General features: G+C 42.7%; 1 protein-coding gene across 1 annotated transcript in view; it reads right to left on the reverse strand.

The window, feature by feature from the left end:
- Nucleotides 1-957: 957 nt before the first annotated feature.
- LOC127005287 (uncharacterized) overlaps nucleotides 958-17593 on the reverse strand; it is a 33150-nt gene continuing 16514 nt past the window's right edge. Inside the window, exons 3-7 of the mRNA XM_050874081.1 lie at nucleotides 12688-12840; nucleotides 11997-12148; nucleotides 10129-10207; nucleotides 7647-7792; nucleotides 958-1415 (exon numbers count right to left, since the gene is read on the reverse strand). Of these exons, the coding sequence (XP_050730038.1) occupies nucleotides 1044-1415; nucleotides 7647-7792; nucleotides 10129-10207; nucleotides 11997-12148; nucleotides 12688-12840 (902 nt within the window). The 3' untranslated portion in view covers nucleotides 958-1043. The remainder of the gene's footprint in view (nucleotides 1416-7646; nucleotides 7793-10128; nucleotides 10208-11996; nucleotides 12149-12687; nucleotides 12841-17593) is intronic.

Genomic DNA, 17593 nt, shown 5'->3' on the forward strand with positions numbered 1-17593 from the left:
TGTTTCTTTGTAACACACACACACACACACACACACACACACACACTATTGTAGTGTGTGTGTGTGTGTGTGTGTGTGTGTGTGTGTTTGTTTGTGTGTGTGTGTGTGTGTGTGTGTGTGTGTGTGTGTCGAGAAATTAATACGTTAACCTTGTAATGAAAGAGACTGTAAATTTTAGCTCCTACGAAAACGAGAGAGAGAGAGAGAGAGAGAGAGAGAGAGAGAGAGAGAGAGAGAGAGAGAGAGAGAGAGAGAGAGAGAGAGAGAGAGAGAGAGAGAGAGTAACACAGTAAGGCCTCACTAACAACTCCAGAATACCTATCACAGTCAGTCCTACCTCCACCTGGCTACCGTCTACCTGTCCATCTAGTGATCACCTGTCTAATCAGCTGTCTATTTACCTGTCTATTCCGGCGGTACAGAGTTGCATAAATAAATCATCATCATCATCATCATCATTAACAGCAACGACGATGACAACAAGGAACAAAGAACACAAGATGATGATGATGGGGTTAATAGTAGTGATAATGATTGTAATAGTAATAGTAGTAATAATAATGGTAATAATGATAAGGAAGAGAGAGATAGAGATAATGATAGGAATTTGAAGTCACACATTTTGTAGTTGTCTTTCTTCTTCTTCTTCTAGTTCTTCTTCTTCTTCTTCTTCTTCTTCTTCTTCTTCTTCTTCTTGTTTTCTTCCTCCTCGACTTTCCAAAAAAATGTGCGAAGTAAAACAAAGCAAAAAATAAAGTCAAAATATCACTCGTTTTCTTTGCTGTTGCTGTTTTTTATTATTATTATTATTACATGGTTTCTACTGTCCATTTTGAGAGAGAGAGAGAGAGAGAGAGAGAGAGAGAGAGAGAGAGAGAGAGAGAGAGAGAGAGAGAGAGAGAGAGAGAGAGAGAGAGAGAGAGAGAGAGAGAGAGAGAGAGAGAGAGAGAGAGAGAGAGAGAGAGAGAGAGAGAGAGAGAGAGAGAGAGAGAGAGAGAGAGAGAGAGAGAGAGAGAGAGAGAGAGAGAGAATGGGAAGGGGGGTCACTCCAGGGTTTTAGGTGAGAGGAGTAACTCAAGATTTTCCTGCGAAGGGGAATTTTCGTCAACGGAGGGAATGGAAAGGGGGGCGGGGGAGGGGGAGGCGGGGACGACCTCCACCTTAGGGCTTCCACTCTCCTCCTCCCCTCCTTCAGTAGCCTCCTCCCCCTCCTCCTCCTCCTTCTCCTCCTCCTCCTCCTCCTTCGTCTCCTCTTCCTTCGTTTTCCCCGGCGACACCACGACCTTCTGTATTCGCTGGAGGTCCTTGTTCTTCTCTGCTTCCTCTTCCGCTATCTTTTTCCTCTTGTCCTCCTCCTCCTCCTCCTCCTCCGCCCCAAAGTTCCCGTAGCCGTAGTTAATGATGCCCTCGTCCACCTGTGATGGGATATACACCTGTGGTCACCTGTCTGCTCGCTAATTATCCACCTGTCATCACCGCGCCATTATCACAAAGACCATCACCACTGATATCTCGTCTATTATCTGTTATCTTACTCATTAGCATCACCTCCTCCTCCTCCTCCTCCTCCTCTTTCTTCTTCTTCTTCTCCTCCTCCTCCTTCTCCTCCTCCTCCTCCTCCCAGCTGTTAAGACGTCATAAGCGATTTACTGAATCAAGCTAATCCTCCCCCTCCTCCTCCTCCTGCTTCCAATGACTTTCTCCCTCCTCCTCCTCCTCTTCCCCCTCTTCTTCCTTAAGTCATGTAGGAGGAGGAGGAAGAGGAGGAGGAGGAGGAGGTGGCACTAGTGGTGATGGTGGTGATGATGGCGTCTAGCTGGTAATGGCTGTCGGTGGCGCGGTGGTGGTGGTGGTGGTGGAGGAGAGGATGGGGGAGGAGGTGGTGGTGGTGAAGGCGGTGGTGGCGGCGGGTGGTGGGTGGGTGGGGGGGGCGGGGTACACCTGGGCTCTGGAGAAGGCTGGATTCACAACACCGCCAGCCTTCTGTACCTGCGGAAGGCACCAGCAGCACCACCACTCAACACCAGCATTCAACACCACTTAACTAATCAACACCATCATGCAAAAAAAAAAAGTACTACTCAACATCATTTAACACCATCTAACACCTCAAGGGCACAAAAAAGTAAACAATAATAAAAAAAAAAAAGCCCGCTACTCGCTGCTCCCAAAAAGAATCACCTTTCAACACCAAGATTCAACACCATTTAACTCCACTCAACACCATCACTTAACACTACTCAACACCTTTCAACACCACTCATCATCATTCAACACCACTTAACTACTCAACACCTTTCAACACCATCCAACACCATCACTTAATACTACTCAACACCTTTCAACACCAAGATTCAACACCATTTAACTCCTTTCAACACCATCTCTTAATACTACTCAACATCATTCAACACCAAAATTCAACACCATTTAACTCCACTCAACACCATCACTTAATACTACTCAACACCTTTCAACACCAAGATTCAACACCATTTAACTCCACTCAACACCATCACTTAATACTACTCAACATCATTCAACACCATTAAACTCCACTCAACACCATTTAACTCCACTCAACATTAACACTCAACACTGTACAACACCACTCAACACCATTTAACACCTTCCAACTCCACTCAACATTAACATTCAACACCACTCAACACCACAAACACAGCACCAGTCACCACCCATTGAGTCTTACACTTATATAACTGCAAGCATACCACCACTCGCTTACTCTCCCCCCCCCCTCCCTTCACATTCAGTTTCTTTCACACTTCTTCTTCCTTCATCACCATCATTATCACCTTCACCTCCATCACCACCATTATCACCTTCACCTTCATCACCACCATTATCACCTTCACCTTCATCACCACCATTATCACCATCACCTTCATCACCACCATTATCACCTTCACCTCCATCACCACCATTATCACCTTCACCTTCATCACCACCATTATCACCTTCACCTTCATCACCACCATTATCACCTTCACCTTCATCACCACCATTATCACCTTCACCTTCATCACCACCATTATCACCTTCACCTCCATCACCACCATTATCACCTTCACCTTCATCACCACCATTATCACCTTCACCTTCATCACCACCATTATCACCTTCACCTTCATCACCACCATTATCACCTTCACCTTCATCACCACCATTATCACCTTCACCTTCATCACCACCATTATCACCTTCACCTTCATCACCACCATTATCACCATCACCTTCATCACCACCATTATCACCTTCACCTCCATCACCACCATTATCACCTTCACCTTCATCACCACCATTATCACCTTCACCTTCATCACCACCATTATCACCTTCACCTTCATCACCACCATTATCACCTTCACCTTCATCACCACCATTATCACCTTCACCTCCATCACCACCATTATCACCTTCACCTTCATCACCACCATTATCACCTTCACCTTCATCACCACCATTATCACCTTCACCTTCATCACCACCATTATCACCATCACCTTCATCACCACCATTATCACCTTCACCTTCATCACCACCATTATCACCTTCACCTTCATCACCACCATTATCACCTTCACCTTCATCACCACCATCATCACCTTCACCTTCATCACCACCATTATCACCATCACCTTCATCACCATCATTATCACCTTCACCTTCATCACCACCATTATCACCTTCACCTTCATCACCATCATTATCACCATCACCTTCATCACCACCATTATCACCTTCACCTTCATCACCATCATTATCACCTTCACCTTCATCACCACCATTATCACCTTCACCTTCATCACCATCATTATCACCTTCACCTTCATCACCACCATTATCACCTTCACCTTCATCACCATCATTATCACCTTCACCTTCATCACCACCATTATCACCTTCACCTTCATCACCACCATTATCACCTTCACCTTCATCACCATCATTATCACCTTCACCTTCATCACCACCATTATCACCTTCACCTTCATCACCACCATTATCACCTTCACCTTCATCACCACCATCATCACCTTCACCTTCATCACCACCATTATCACCATCACCTTCATCACCATCATTATCACCTTCACCTTCATCACCACCATTATCACCTTCACCTTCATCACCATCATTATCACCATCACCTTCATCACCATCATTATCACCTTCACCTTCATCACCACCATTATCACCATCACCTTCATCACCATCATTATCACCATCACCTTCATCACCATCATTATCACCATCACCTTCATCACCACCATTATCACCTTCACCTTCATCACCACCGCCCTCAACACCACAATTTTTACTTTTATTCTTTTCCTCATCACCATCATCACCATCATCACCACCACCCAACACCATTATTATTATTATTATTATTTCATTTTTATTTATTATTTATTTATTTATTTATTTATTATTTTTTTTTTTTGTGTGTGTGTGTGTGAAGTTCTTTGATGTAGGATTTTCTTTTTTTTCTTTTCTTTTTCTTTTTGGTCTTATTGTCTTATCTCCCTTTTTACTTTGTCTTTTTCTCTCTCTCTCTCTCTCTTCCACGTCTTCCTCTTCTTCCTTCTTTCTCTTCTTTTATTTTTATCTTTGTCTCTCTCTATTTCTCTCTCTCTCTCTTTGTTATCCTGTTCTTCTTGCTACCACTTTCCTCCTCCTCCTCCTCCTCCTCCTCCTCCTCCTCCTCCTCCTCCTCAGGCCCTCCAATATTGTGAAACCCAAACCATTTCCCAAAGCCTCTCTCTCTCTCTCTCTCCACGACTCTCCCTTAACTCTCCCTTTCCTATCTCTCTATACCCTGAGGGACACAACTTGCTTCCTCACATCTCCATATCCTCCTCCTCCTCCTCCTCCTTTACGTATTTCCACTAAGTCCTCTTCCTCCTCTTTCACCTCCTCCTCCTCCTCCTTTACGTATTTCCACTAAGTCCTCTTCCTCCTCTTTCTCCTCCTCCTCCTTTACGTATTTCCACTAAGTCCTCTTCCTCCTCTTTCACCTCCTCCTCCTCCTCCTTTACGTATTTCCACTAAGTCCTCTTCCTCCTCTTTCTCCTCCTCCTCCTCCTCCTTTACGTATTTCCACTAAGTCCTCTTCCTCCTCTTTCTCCTCCTCCTCCTTTACGTATTTCCGCTAAGTCCTCTTCCTCCTCTTTCTCCTCCTCCTCCTTTACGTATTTCCACTAAGTCCTCTTCCTCCTCTTTCTCCTCCTCCTCCTCCTCCTTTACGCATTTCCACTAAGTCCTCTTCCTCCTCTTTCTCCTCCTCCTCCTCCTCCTTTACGCATTTCCACTAAGTCCTCTTCCTCCTCTTTCTCACTTCTAACAGCACCACCACCACTTGCATTTCTTCCTCCTCCTCCTCCTCCTCCTCCTCCTCCTCCTCTATGCATGTCCACCATATTCGCTTCCTCCATAATATATCATCGCATACTACCACCATTTCCTCCTCCTCCTCCTCCTCCTCCTCCTTCGATCCACTAGCACTAATCGGCTTTACACCTGCCCCCCCCCCTCCCCCCTTTTCCACCTGTCCTGTCTCGTACACGTAATATCCATAATAATTAAAAGGTCTTTCAAGCCTCATCCGCGCCTCCTTTGTCCTTCCTTTACTTTGTCTGTATTTATTTGTTTATTTATTCATTTATTTATTGGGTGTTGATTTTTTTTTCCTTCTGTTTGTTTGTCTGTCACTGTGTTTGTTTGTGGTCATGTGTGTCTGTTTGTCTGTTTTCTCTCTCTCTCTCTCTCTCTCTCTCTCCCCCCCTTCCTTCTTTCCCCTCTTTTTTCTTTGTTTTTCTTTTTATTTCTTTCACTCTCTTTCTCATAATTTTTCTTACTCTCTTCCTTCCCTCTTTCTTTCTTTCCTTTCTTTTCGTTTTTCGTCTGTCATCCATTCGTGCATTCATTTATACGTGAAATCTTACCAAATCTTGCTTCGTCTGTCCTTCATGCACCATTAACTCGTACATTCATTCTTACGTCAACTCTTACGAAATCTTGCTTAATATATGTTTTATTCATCATCAATCTATGCATTCAATCTTAACTCAAAATTTTACGAAACCTTGCTTAGTATATATCTTGCTTAAGCTACTCCTCACAAGTCATCAATCTATGCATTCAGTCTTACGATAAACTCTTACGAAATTTTGCTTAATATACATCCTGGTTATTTATCTTATCTATCTTATCTGCTTCATTCACCATCAATTTGTGCATTCAATCTCACGTCAACTCTTACGAAATCTTGCTTAGTATATCTTGCGTGATCTTTTCTTCATCCACCATCAATTTCTGCATTCTTTCATTCAGCCATTTATCCATTCAGTCTTACGTGAACTCTTGTCTAACGTTACTATCTTTCACCCACTACGCAATCTTCCTTATTCTATCATGACTTTATCCATTCAATCTTACGTAGTGAACTCTTGTCTAACCTTACTATCTTTCACCCACTACGCAATCTTCCTTATTCTATCATTACTTAATCCATTCATTCTTACGTGAACTCTTGCCTAACCTTCCACTCCACCCTCTTCCACCAAATTATCCATCTACTCTCACGCACCACCTCGCCTCATAACTCTCCCTGACCTGGTTAGCGAGACATCATCACATTTGGCGCACTGATTAACGGTTATTACAGGTGAGTACAGGTGACAGGTGCGAAGAGGAATGCACGGCAGGTAGGTATGGTAATTAGTGAGGCCGTGACAGGCGTGCAGGTAGAGCGAGCAGCAGTGATTATGTTATTAATTTTATGGTGTGGTAATTAAGGGGTGGGAGGTGAGGTGAGGTGGGGGGGTGAGGAAAGGGGCAGGTGTGAGTAGGGGAGAGGGTGGGGGAGGTGTGTGTGTGTGTGTGTGTGTGTGTGTGTGTGTGTGTGTGATATTGCATAGGCATGAAGGTATGAGAGAGGGAGAGAGAGAGAAATTATGATCATGTGTCTATCTATAAAAGTAATGCTCTATCTATCTAACCATCTATCTATCAATCAATCAGTCAGTCATACAGCCACTATTTCCATCAATCTATCTATCCTTCTACCTATCTGCATATCTATCTATCTATCTATCTATCTATCTATCTATCTACTTATCTATCTATTTGTATTTTTTTATTGTAGATGATTTGGTGAACATTTTATTATTTTATTATTATCTCGCTATTATCATTACTGTTATATTATCATTTTTCATTATATTTTCATTATTCATCATTTCAACCTCCTAACTAAGTCTACCTGTCTATTTAGCTACCAGCCTCAATTATGAACACCTGTATATATAACATTAATTAACTACACCTGTCTACCTGTCTATTTAGCTACCAGCCTCAATTATGAACACCTGTCTATATATCATTACTTAACTACACCTGTCTATCTATCTATTTCAACCTCCTAACTAAGTCTACCTGTCTATTTAGCATACCAGCCTTAATTATGAACACCTGTCTATATATCATTAATTAACTACACCTGTCTACCTGTCTATTTAGCATACCAGCCTCAATTAAGAACACCTGTCTATATATCATTAATTAACTACAACTGCCTTCTATCTATTTCAACCTCCTAACTACGTCTACCTGTCCCTCACCTCTCTGTCGCTTTCATCCTGGTCGCCCAGTTTTCGGTTCTTGCTGATGGACTCCCGGTGGCGGATACACACCTCCACGCTCAGGATTAGCACCACCACGCCGCAGCCAGCCACCACCGGCCCCACCAGCACGAAGGGGTTGTAGCCTGGGGAAAAGGGAGGTGGTGGTGGGTGGTGGTGGTGAGAGAGGGGTGAGTAGGGGATGGGTGGTGTGTATGTGTGTGCTATGTGGTCCACGATGGCCCCCCGGAGAGCAGGTGGTTAATCCGTGACCTCTGGCCACGATCTGACCGCCGGATTACCCCTGTGGCGGCTGTACAACTGTGTACAAAGGTCGTACGTCGGAACGTCAGGATTGATGAAGACCTGTTCAATGAGACTGTTGCACGTGTTGGCCCACACATTGAGAAGCAGACAACATTCTGGAGATCGCCCATTGAGCCAGGACTACGTATTGCGATCACACTTCGTTTCTTAGCAGCAGGTGATTCCTACAGAAGCCTTTCGTATGCCTTCCGCGTTGCTGTGAACACTATTCACCATATTGTGCCCATGAAGTAATTAACGATCAGAATATAAAGACTATACTTTTCAGTATAGATATATACTGAATATGAATAAAAAAAATGAATGACAGAATGCAGATGATAATAAAAACCATCAGAAAGTATGACTTACATTTAGATAAATGTCTGTACTGTCGAAATAATGTTTTGACTAAGTATGTGAATGCTTTTGTTATGCTTTAAAAGAATCAACATGTGAATGCTCTTTTTAGTGTTTAAAATATTCAAGACTTTACTTTTCATTATAAATATATACTGGATATAAATAAAAAAGATGAAAGAAAGATTGCAGACAATGATAAAAAACATTTGAAAATAAAGACTTAGGCTTAGATTGTACTGTCGAGATAATATTTTAGACCAATATGTGAATGATTTTGTTATTTTTTTAATATATTGACACTGTGTGAATGTGAATAAAATAGATTGAGGAACAAATGTTTTTCCTTCCCTCTGCCAAATACAACAGCAGGTTAAGGAAAGGGGATTATAGGGAAGAGAAAAAGGGAAGAAGGAAGGAAAATGAAGATAGAAGAAGGGAAGAGAAGAAGGGAAGGGAGGAAAATAAAGAAAGAAAAGTGAAAGAAAGGAAGAAAGGTAGATGATGAAGGTGAAAGAAGGGTAACAAAGGGTAGAAAATTAAGAAAGAAGGGAAGTGAGGAAAAAGGGAGGAAAATGTATAAAGAGGGGAAGAAAAGAAGGGAAGAAGGAAGGGAAGAGAAGGTTAGAGGGGAAGAAAAAGAAGAAAGAAGGAAAGAAGGGAGGAAAAAGAAGAGAAGGGAAGGGAAGAAAAGAAGAAAAAAGGAAAAAGAAAAAGAAGAAAGAAGGGAAGAGAAGAAGGGAAGATAGGAAGAAAAAGAAGAGAAAAGGAGTAGGAAAGAAGGGAGGAAAAAGAAGAGAGAACGGAAAGGAAGAAAAGAAGAAAGAAGGGAAGAGAAGAAGGGAAGAAAGGAAGAAAAAGAAGAGAGAAGAGAAAGCCAAAAAAAAAAAGAAGGCAGATAAATGGTGATGAGGGTGATGAATAGGCGTAGCGGTGGTGGTGGTAATGGTGATGAAATGTAGGTGGCAATACATGGTGGTGGTGGTGGTGGTGATGGTGATGGTGATGACGTATGGGTGGTGATGATGCAGCGATAGTGGAGGTGAGGGTAGTGAGGGTGGTGAGTGGTGATACTGTGGTGATGAAGGTGATGTGTGGTGATCCTGGTGGTGGTGGTGGTGGTGGTGATGATGATGTACATAGAAGGAGGAGGAGGAGGAGGAGGAGGAGGAGGAGGAGAGTAAGGGTGAATGTGAAAGCAGTGATGGAAGAGGATATGAAAGAGGATAAAGAGGAAATATAAGAGGAGTGGAAGAGGAGGAGGAGGAGGAGGAGGAGGAGGAGGAGGAGGAGAATGGAGAAGACAGAGAGAGAGAGAGAGAGAGAGAGAGAGAGAGAGAGAGAGAGAGAGAGAGAGAGAGAGAGAGAGAGAGAGAGAGAGAGAGAGAGAGAGAGAGAGAGAGAGAGAGAGAGAGAGAGAGAGAGAGAGAGAGAGAGAGAGAGAGAGAGAGAGAGAGAGTAGGTAAAAAGGATGACAATGGAAAATAAATCACTACTACTACCACCACTACTACTACTACTACTACTACTTCTACTACTACTACTAGTTATGAGCTGTTCAAATTCTCGCGGCATATAAGTCCCACCTATCAAAGCCTAGCAAACACAGTAAGACTCAACCTTTCCCGGCATCCACCAATCACATGTAGCCTGAGACTGAGAGGGGCGTGGCTTGCTCGTGGACTGGACAATGTTATGTAGTTGTCAGGGGAAGAGGGCGGGGCTTATTCGTCAAGTTAACCCGAACAGAGTATAGTACCACTACTTCTTCTGCTAATACTACTACTACTACTACTACTACTACTACTGCACTCACCTGGCGTATAGTCGCAGATCACGTAAGCTGTTTCATCGGCATCGCATTCCACTGCTAACCACTCTCCGCTTGGCTCCACCTGCAACACACACACACAGGTAGAAACACACACACACACACACACACACACACACACACACACACACACACACACACACACACGGGTAAACATAAAGAAAACAAAAGGTGGAAAAAAGTTAAGAGGAAATTCAGCAATAGCCAGGTAATCTCTCTCTCTCTCTCTCTCTCTCTCTCTCTCTCATCCATCTCCTCAGCTTTCTGCCTCGCCTTGCAACTTTCACGGGGGAAGAGGAGCACAGTGTATCCAGGAAAAGTTCTTAAAAATCGATTATTGGTTTTCATTTTATTTTATTTTTCTTTTCCACTCATTTTTTCACTTCGCTTTCATCCTCACACACACTACTTCCCGACACACACACACTCTCTCTCTCTCTCTCTCTCTCTCTCTCTCTCTCTCTCTCTCTCTCTCTCTCTCTCTCTCTCTCAACAAAGCAAAGCGTGGTGATTAGTGGAGCTGCCTCAGAGCGGACGCCTGTCACTAGCAGCGTCCCTCAGGGCTCAGTTCTTGGCCCGGTGCTGTTCGTAATTAATTTCACATCAGTGACATCCACGTTGGAGTCAATAATGTCATTACTAAATCTGCTGAAGATGCGAATATTGGTAACTCGATTCTCTCAGACCAAGACCGGGAAGTCCCTCTAGATTAGTTTTGTGTAGAATGTCGTCTTGGCCTGATAGATGGGAGATGCCCTTTAACCCGGTAGCAGCGACGGGCCAAATTTGTGGCTTTACCGTGTAGAAGCGACGGGCCAAATTGTGGCTTTACCGTGTAGCAGCGACGGGGCAAATTTGTGGCTTTACCGTGTAGCAGTGACGGGCCAAATTGTGGCTTTACCGTGTAGAAGCGACGGGTCAAATTTGTGGCTTTACCGTGTAGCAGCGACGGGCCAAATTTGTGCCATGATATAAGCCCCAAAAAATAGATGATACATAATCTGACCACAAATGCGTTGATATGTATTATGAAATGGTTTGTGTGAGTGATGATTTTTTTCTCATTTTTCTCGCTTAGAGGGACCATTAAGAAACATGATCCCTGCAACTACTGGGTTAATTTTGATAAACGTCAGGTTCTTGAAGGTGGAACAATATTAGGCTTTGTTACAAAATGAGTGGCGTGAAACTCGAAAGCGTTCAGTGTGTCAAGCACCTTGGTGGCAAAATCGCGTCAAGCCTCAAATTCTCCCAGCAATGTATTGACGCAGCAAATAACGCGAACAGAATGCTGAGCTTCATTAAGAGAAAATTTCTCGTTCACGAATAAAGATGCAATACTTCCACTACATTAGTTTAGTCAGACTCTACTGTGAATTTTCAGTGCAATATACGTCTCCCATCATGCGAAGGACATTGCTAAATAGGATTTTCAACTTATCTGAATATCTTTGTAAATCTCTATCTATCTATTTATCTATCTACCCATCTATTTACCTATCTATCTATTTAGTTATCTATCTATCTGCTCATCTCTCTCTCTCTCTCTATCTATCTATCTATCCATCTATCTATCTATTTATCCGATCATCTCTCCCTCTACCACTCATTCAACTGTTCTCATCCCAAACTCTCTCTCTCTCTCTCTCTCTCTCTCTCTCAAACACACACACACACAAAAAAAACAATACCAGCAGTAAAAAAACATAAAAAAAAAAAAAAAAAAACGAAACAAGTTATCCAGAAGATCGAAGAAGAAGAGAAGGAGAAACAGATTGAAAAGGAAAAGAAAACACTAGACAGACAAAAGGGATTGGAAGCCGTCGAGACAAGCAATCACATCACACACTCACGGCGGCGCACAGGTCGCTCCTCAGGCTGGCGGGCACGCTCCCCCCGGGCCAGCGCGAGTAGTTGAGCGACGCGCCCGAGTCCGTCCACTTCCACGATTCCTGCTGCCCCGGCTTCCTGCGCGCCCCCAGCCAGCTGCGCCCCGACATTAACTCTGAGGGAAAGGCAGAACAACCATTAACACATTACGACAGAATTACTAACTACTACCATCATCAAATTACGACAAAACAACCATTAACACATTACAAGAGAACTACCACATCAAGTTACGACAAAACTACCATCATTGCATTACAACAGAATTATCATCACATTTCAAGATAATTACCATCATCATATTAAGACAAAACTACCATTATCAAATTTAGACAAAACTACCATCATCAAATTAAGACAAAACTACCATCATCACGTTACGACAGAATTACCATTATCACACTGCGAGAGAACTACCATCATCATATTACATTACTACCATTATCGTCCGCACCATTAGCATCTTCAAAGGTATGTGTTAATGGTAGTGTTCTTTTTAGTCTTTTTGTTGGATATGTTTTGGGTGAGTTCAAAATTAAAGAAAAAAACATAGATACCAAAAGTACCATTAGTATCTTCGCGTGGACAACAAAACAGTCCTTCCACCTGTAATAAAGTTCTTCCACCAGTAACAGTCCCTCCACCTGTACCCACCCGTCACGAAGTCGGCCTCGGCGAGGGAGTGGAGGTGCAGCAGCGCGGCGCTCTGGGAGGTGCAGTAGGCGCGGCCGTCCTCCCAGGTGGTGTTGTGTTTGGCCACGTAGTAGCACAAGCCCGCGCGCTCCCGCCACAGGAAGGGACACTGGCCTGGGGAGGAGGAGGAGGAGGAGGATTAGTGTCAGATTTTGCTATATCATTTGCGCAATGCTTCATTCATGCCCACACACGATGGAAATGATTCAGTCATGAGTGCGCAACCACAAGACAATCACGATGGATAGTGTATGGTCGGTCAAAAAACCCTACGAATGAATAAACACAAGCATGCAGGCGACGGAGAGTAAAACTGATTACAAACATTCCGATAGCGAGGAATAAATAAATAAAGGATATATAAAGGATAAATGAAATCGATAAATGAATAAATAGGTAAAGGCTAATAAAGGAACAAGCAAATACACAGAATCCTGAAGGCAACCACACTGGGGCGACGAAGAGCCTGACTGATTGTGATCCGCAGCGAGGGGACGAACAGCCGAGGGGGCCAAAGGAGGCTGCCCTGAAGATCCAGCCTTGGGTGGGGAGGAGGCGAGGCAAGGAAGGAAGAAAGGAAGGAAGGAAGGACATTGGGGGGCGGGAGGAAAGAAGGAAAGACGGTAAGAATATGGAAAAAGAATGAATGAATGAAGGAAGGAAAATAATATGAAGAAATGGAAAGGAAGGATGGAAAGGCGAAGAAGGGAAGGAAGGAAGGAAGGAAGGAAAGAAGGAAGAAAAGACGAAGGAGGGAGGGAAGGAAAGAAGGAAGGAAGGAAAAAAAGATGGAAAGAAAAAAGAACGGACACGAAAATAAAAGAAGGAAGGAAGAAAGGAAATAAAAAAAGATCGAAGGAAAGGAAGGAAGGAAGAAACGAACGAAGGAAAGAATGAAAAGAAGGAAAAAAGGAAGGCAACAAAAAAGAAAAGAAAAGAAGGGGGAAACACTGGAACCTAACCTTACCCAAAATTCAGGCCAGGGAATGGAGAACGAGGGAAAGGAAGGAGAGGAAAGGAAGGAAGGAAGAACACTGGAAGATGAGAAGAAGGAAGAGAGGAAAGTAGGAAGATAGGAACGAAGGATGAATGGAAGGTAAGGAAAGAAGGATGGAGAGGAAGCAACAAGGAGATAAGGATAGAAGGAAGGAATGAAAGATGAAAGGAAGGAAGCGAAGGAAGCAACGGGTAAATAAAGAAAGGTTTAAGGAATGAAAGATTGAATGAAGGAGTGAAAGATGAGAAGAGGTAGAAAGTAAGGAAGGAAGGTAGAAAGGGTGGATAGAAGGAAAAGGAAAAAGGAAGGATAGAAGGAAGGAGGGATGGATGGATGGAAAGAAGAAAGGAAGTATGAAAAAAATGTGAAGAAAAAGAAGGAAGGAAGGAAGGAAGGTAGGAAGAGTGGATAGAAGGAAAAGGAAAAAGGAAGGATAGAAGGAAGGAAGGAGGGATGAATGGAAAGAAGAAAAAAACATGTGAAAAAGTGAAGAAAAAAGAAGGAAGGAAGGATGAATGAAAAGAAGCAAGAATGTATGAAAAAGTGAAGAAAAAGAAGGAAGGAAATAAGGAAGGTAGGAAGAGTGGATAGAAGTAAAAGGAAAAGGAAGGAAAGAAGGAAGGAGGGAGGGATGAATGGAAAAAAAGAAAGAACGTATGATAAAGACTGAAGAAAAAGAAGGAAGGAAGGAAGGAAGGAAGGAAGAATGAATGAAAAGAAGCAAGAACGTATGAGAAGGAGTGAAGAAAAAGAAGGAAGGAAGGAAGGAAGGAAGGAAAGAATCAAGAACGTATGAGAAAAAGTGAAGAAAAAGAAGGAAGGAAAGAAAGATGAATGGAAAGAAGCAAGGAGGTATGAGAAAGAGTGAAGAAAAAGAACGAAGGAAGGAAGGAAGGAAGGATGAATGGAAGGAGGCAAGCAAGTATCAAAAAGAGGGAAGAAGAAAAGAATGAAGGAAGACAGAAAGGAGAAATGGGAAGAGGGAAGAAAGGATTAAAAGGAGGGAAGAAAAAGAAGGAAGGAAACAAGGATGAATGGAAGGAAGCAAAGAAGTATCAAAAAGAGGGAAGAAAAAGAAGGAAGGAAGGAAGAATGAATGGAAGAAAGGAAGAACATGAGAGTGAAGAAAAGAAGGAAGGAAGGAAGGAGGGAAGAAAAAAAAGAATGAATGAAGGCAGAAAGGAGAAATAGGAAGAGGGGAAAAAAGGATTAAAAGGAAGGAAGAAAAAAAGACTGAAGGAAGAAAGCATGAGAAGGCAGTGGCTGAGTGGCTGATGCGGTTAACACGTTCGCCGCGTCCTGGATGATGTGGGTTCGAATCCGCCGCTACCACCTGGGATTTTTCAGCCACAGTCGAATGGCCTAAGACTACCCACATGCTGTCCTGAAGACCACCCATCAACCCGGACTCTTGAAGAAGCGCCCAGGAGAATCAAGAATGAGCTCGGGGGTGGGGAGAGGAGGAGGGGCGTCATGAGCCAAGAACAGATGGCGCCACTATAAACACTTGCCTGCGCCATGACACCAGGCCCATAAGTAAACCCTACCGGCGCTTTAGGCCACAACGTAACAAAAATAAAAAAGGAAGAAAAAAAGGAAAGGGAGGAAGGAAGGAAGAAATAATAGTGGATGAAAAAGGAAGGGAGGGAAGGGAGCAAGGTTATAACAAAGGAAGGAAGAAAGAGAGACTGACAAATGGAAAGAAGGAAGGAAGGAAGGAAGGAAGGAAGGAAGATAAAATAAAGGAAGATGGGATAATGGCCTGTGAAGAAACGGAAGGAAGACAGGAAGAGGAAGAAGAGTAATACAGAGGAAGAGGAGGAGGAGGAGGAGGAGGAGCTAATGGGTGGGTAAGAGGAGAGGAAGAGGAGTGAGGGCCGAAGAAAGAGGATGATGGATGGTTAGTGATTGCGGGAGGAAGGAAGAAGAGGAAGAGGAGGAGGAGGAGGAGGAGGAGGAGGAAGATTAGATATATAAAAAGGAAATAAACCGACGGAAAATAAAACAATTACACGAAGAAAAAAAAAAGGATGAAAATAAAGGAAGAAAAAATATATGTATGGATAAAAGGAAGGAAGGAAGGAAGGAAGGAAGAAATAAAGAAGTGGAAAAACAATGAAGGAAGGAAGGAAGGAAGGAAGGAATGTCATCTTAAGTGGTAAACAACTAAGTAAAAAAAATAAAGAAAGAAAACAAAGAAAATGATTAAAGAAAGGGAAAGTGAAGGACGAAAAGATATTAGGAAGGAAAGAAAAAAGAAAACAATTAACAGGGATGACAAATGAGAGAGAGAGAGAGAGAGAGAGAGAGAGAGAGAGAGAGAGAGAGAGAGAGAGAGAGAGAGAGAGAGAGAGAGAGAGAGAGAGAGAGAGAGAGAGAGAGAGAGAGAGAGAGAGAGAGAGAGAGAGAGAGAGAGAGACAGATATTGCAAAGAGAGGGGAGAGATAAAGAGGAGAGAAGAGGGAAGTTATGACAGAGATGGAGGAGGAGAGAAAACAAGGGGAGAGAGAAGGAGAGAAGAAAGAGAGGAGATAAGAGAGAGGGCAAGAGGGAGGGAAAAGGAAGGAAAGAGGAAGAAAGAGGAAAGAAGTAAAAAGAAGGGAAGAATTTAGAGTAAAGAAAAAGGACAGAAAGAGATCAGAGGAAAGTAGGAAAAAGAGGAAAATAAAGAAGAAAGGAGAGAGGGAAGAGAAAGAAAAGTGGAGAACAAAAAGTAAGAGAAAGGAAAGCGAGGAAAAGAGATGAGAGATGAAGAAAAAAAGATAGAAGAAGGAAGGAGAACGGAGATTGAAAGAATGAAAGGAAGAAAAGAAGAAAGAAGGAAGGGGAAGAATTGAGGAAAAAGAAGAAAGGATGGAGAAGAAGGGAAGAAATGAAAAGAAGTTAAGGGGAAAAAGAGGAAATAGGAAATAAGGAGAGAAAATGAAGAAAGAATGGAGTAAGAAAAGAGAACGAGAAAGGAGGAAGGAGGAAAGAAGAATAAAGAAGGGAGGAGAGAAGGAGAGATGAGGAGAGGAGGAAGAAGGAAAACATGATAAAGAAGGGAGAAGGACGGAAGAGAAAGAAGGGAAGAAAAAGAAGAGAAAGTGAGAAAGAAGAAAAAGAAGAAGAGAAAAAGAAAGAAAAAGAAAACCAGAACGGAAGAGGAAGGAGGAATAAAGAAAAATAAAGAGAAGAAAAAGAGGAAACGAGTAGAGAGAGAGAGAAAGGAGAAAGAAAAGGAATGGGAATGAAGGAGAGGAATAACAATAAAAGAGAATCAGAATGGAGGAAGAAGAAAAACAGAAGAAAGAAAGAAGAGAAAAAGAGGAGTGATAAGAAGGAGGAGGAAGGAGGAATAAAGAAAAAAAGAAAGAGAAGAGAAAGAGAAAAAGGAGAAAGGAAAAAACAAACGAAAGATAGGAGACGAGAATGGAAGAATGGAATAACAAGAAAAGAGAATCAGAAAGAAGGAAACGAAGAGAGGATGAAAAAGCAGGATAAAAGAAAATAAGAAAGAATAAATAAGGAAGAGAAAGGAACGACATAAAAAGAAGATAATGAGAAAGGAGGAAGGAGGAAGACAGAACAAAGAAAGGAGGAGGAGAGAGGAAGAGAAAGAGAGGAGGAGAGAGAAGAGGAGGAGGAGGAGGAGGAAGGGCGGAGATAAAAGCGGTCCACCACATCTTTAAGACACACACAAGAAACTCTTTTGCCAGTGTGATGTGATCTGGAAAATTATACACAAGGGGAGGAGGAGGAGGAGGAAGAGGAGGAGAATTGAAAGAATGTGTGTTTAATGAAAGACAGAAGGAGACAGAGATGAAAGGAAAGAAAGAAGGAAGGAAGGAGGGATGGAGAGAAAGAAGGACTGAATAAAGAAATGAAGGA

The sequence above is a fragment of the Eriocheir sinensis genome, chromosome 29 (assembly GCF_024679095.1).
Source record: "Eriocheir sinensis breed Jianghai 21 chromosome 29, ASM2467909v1, whole genome shotgun sequence".
NCBI classification, from domain to species: domain Eukaryota; kingdom Metazoa; phylum Arthropoda; class Malacostraca; order Decapoda; family Varunidae; genus Eriocheir; species Eriocheir sinensis.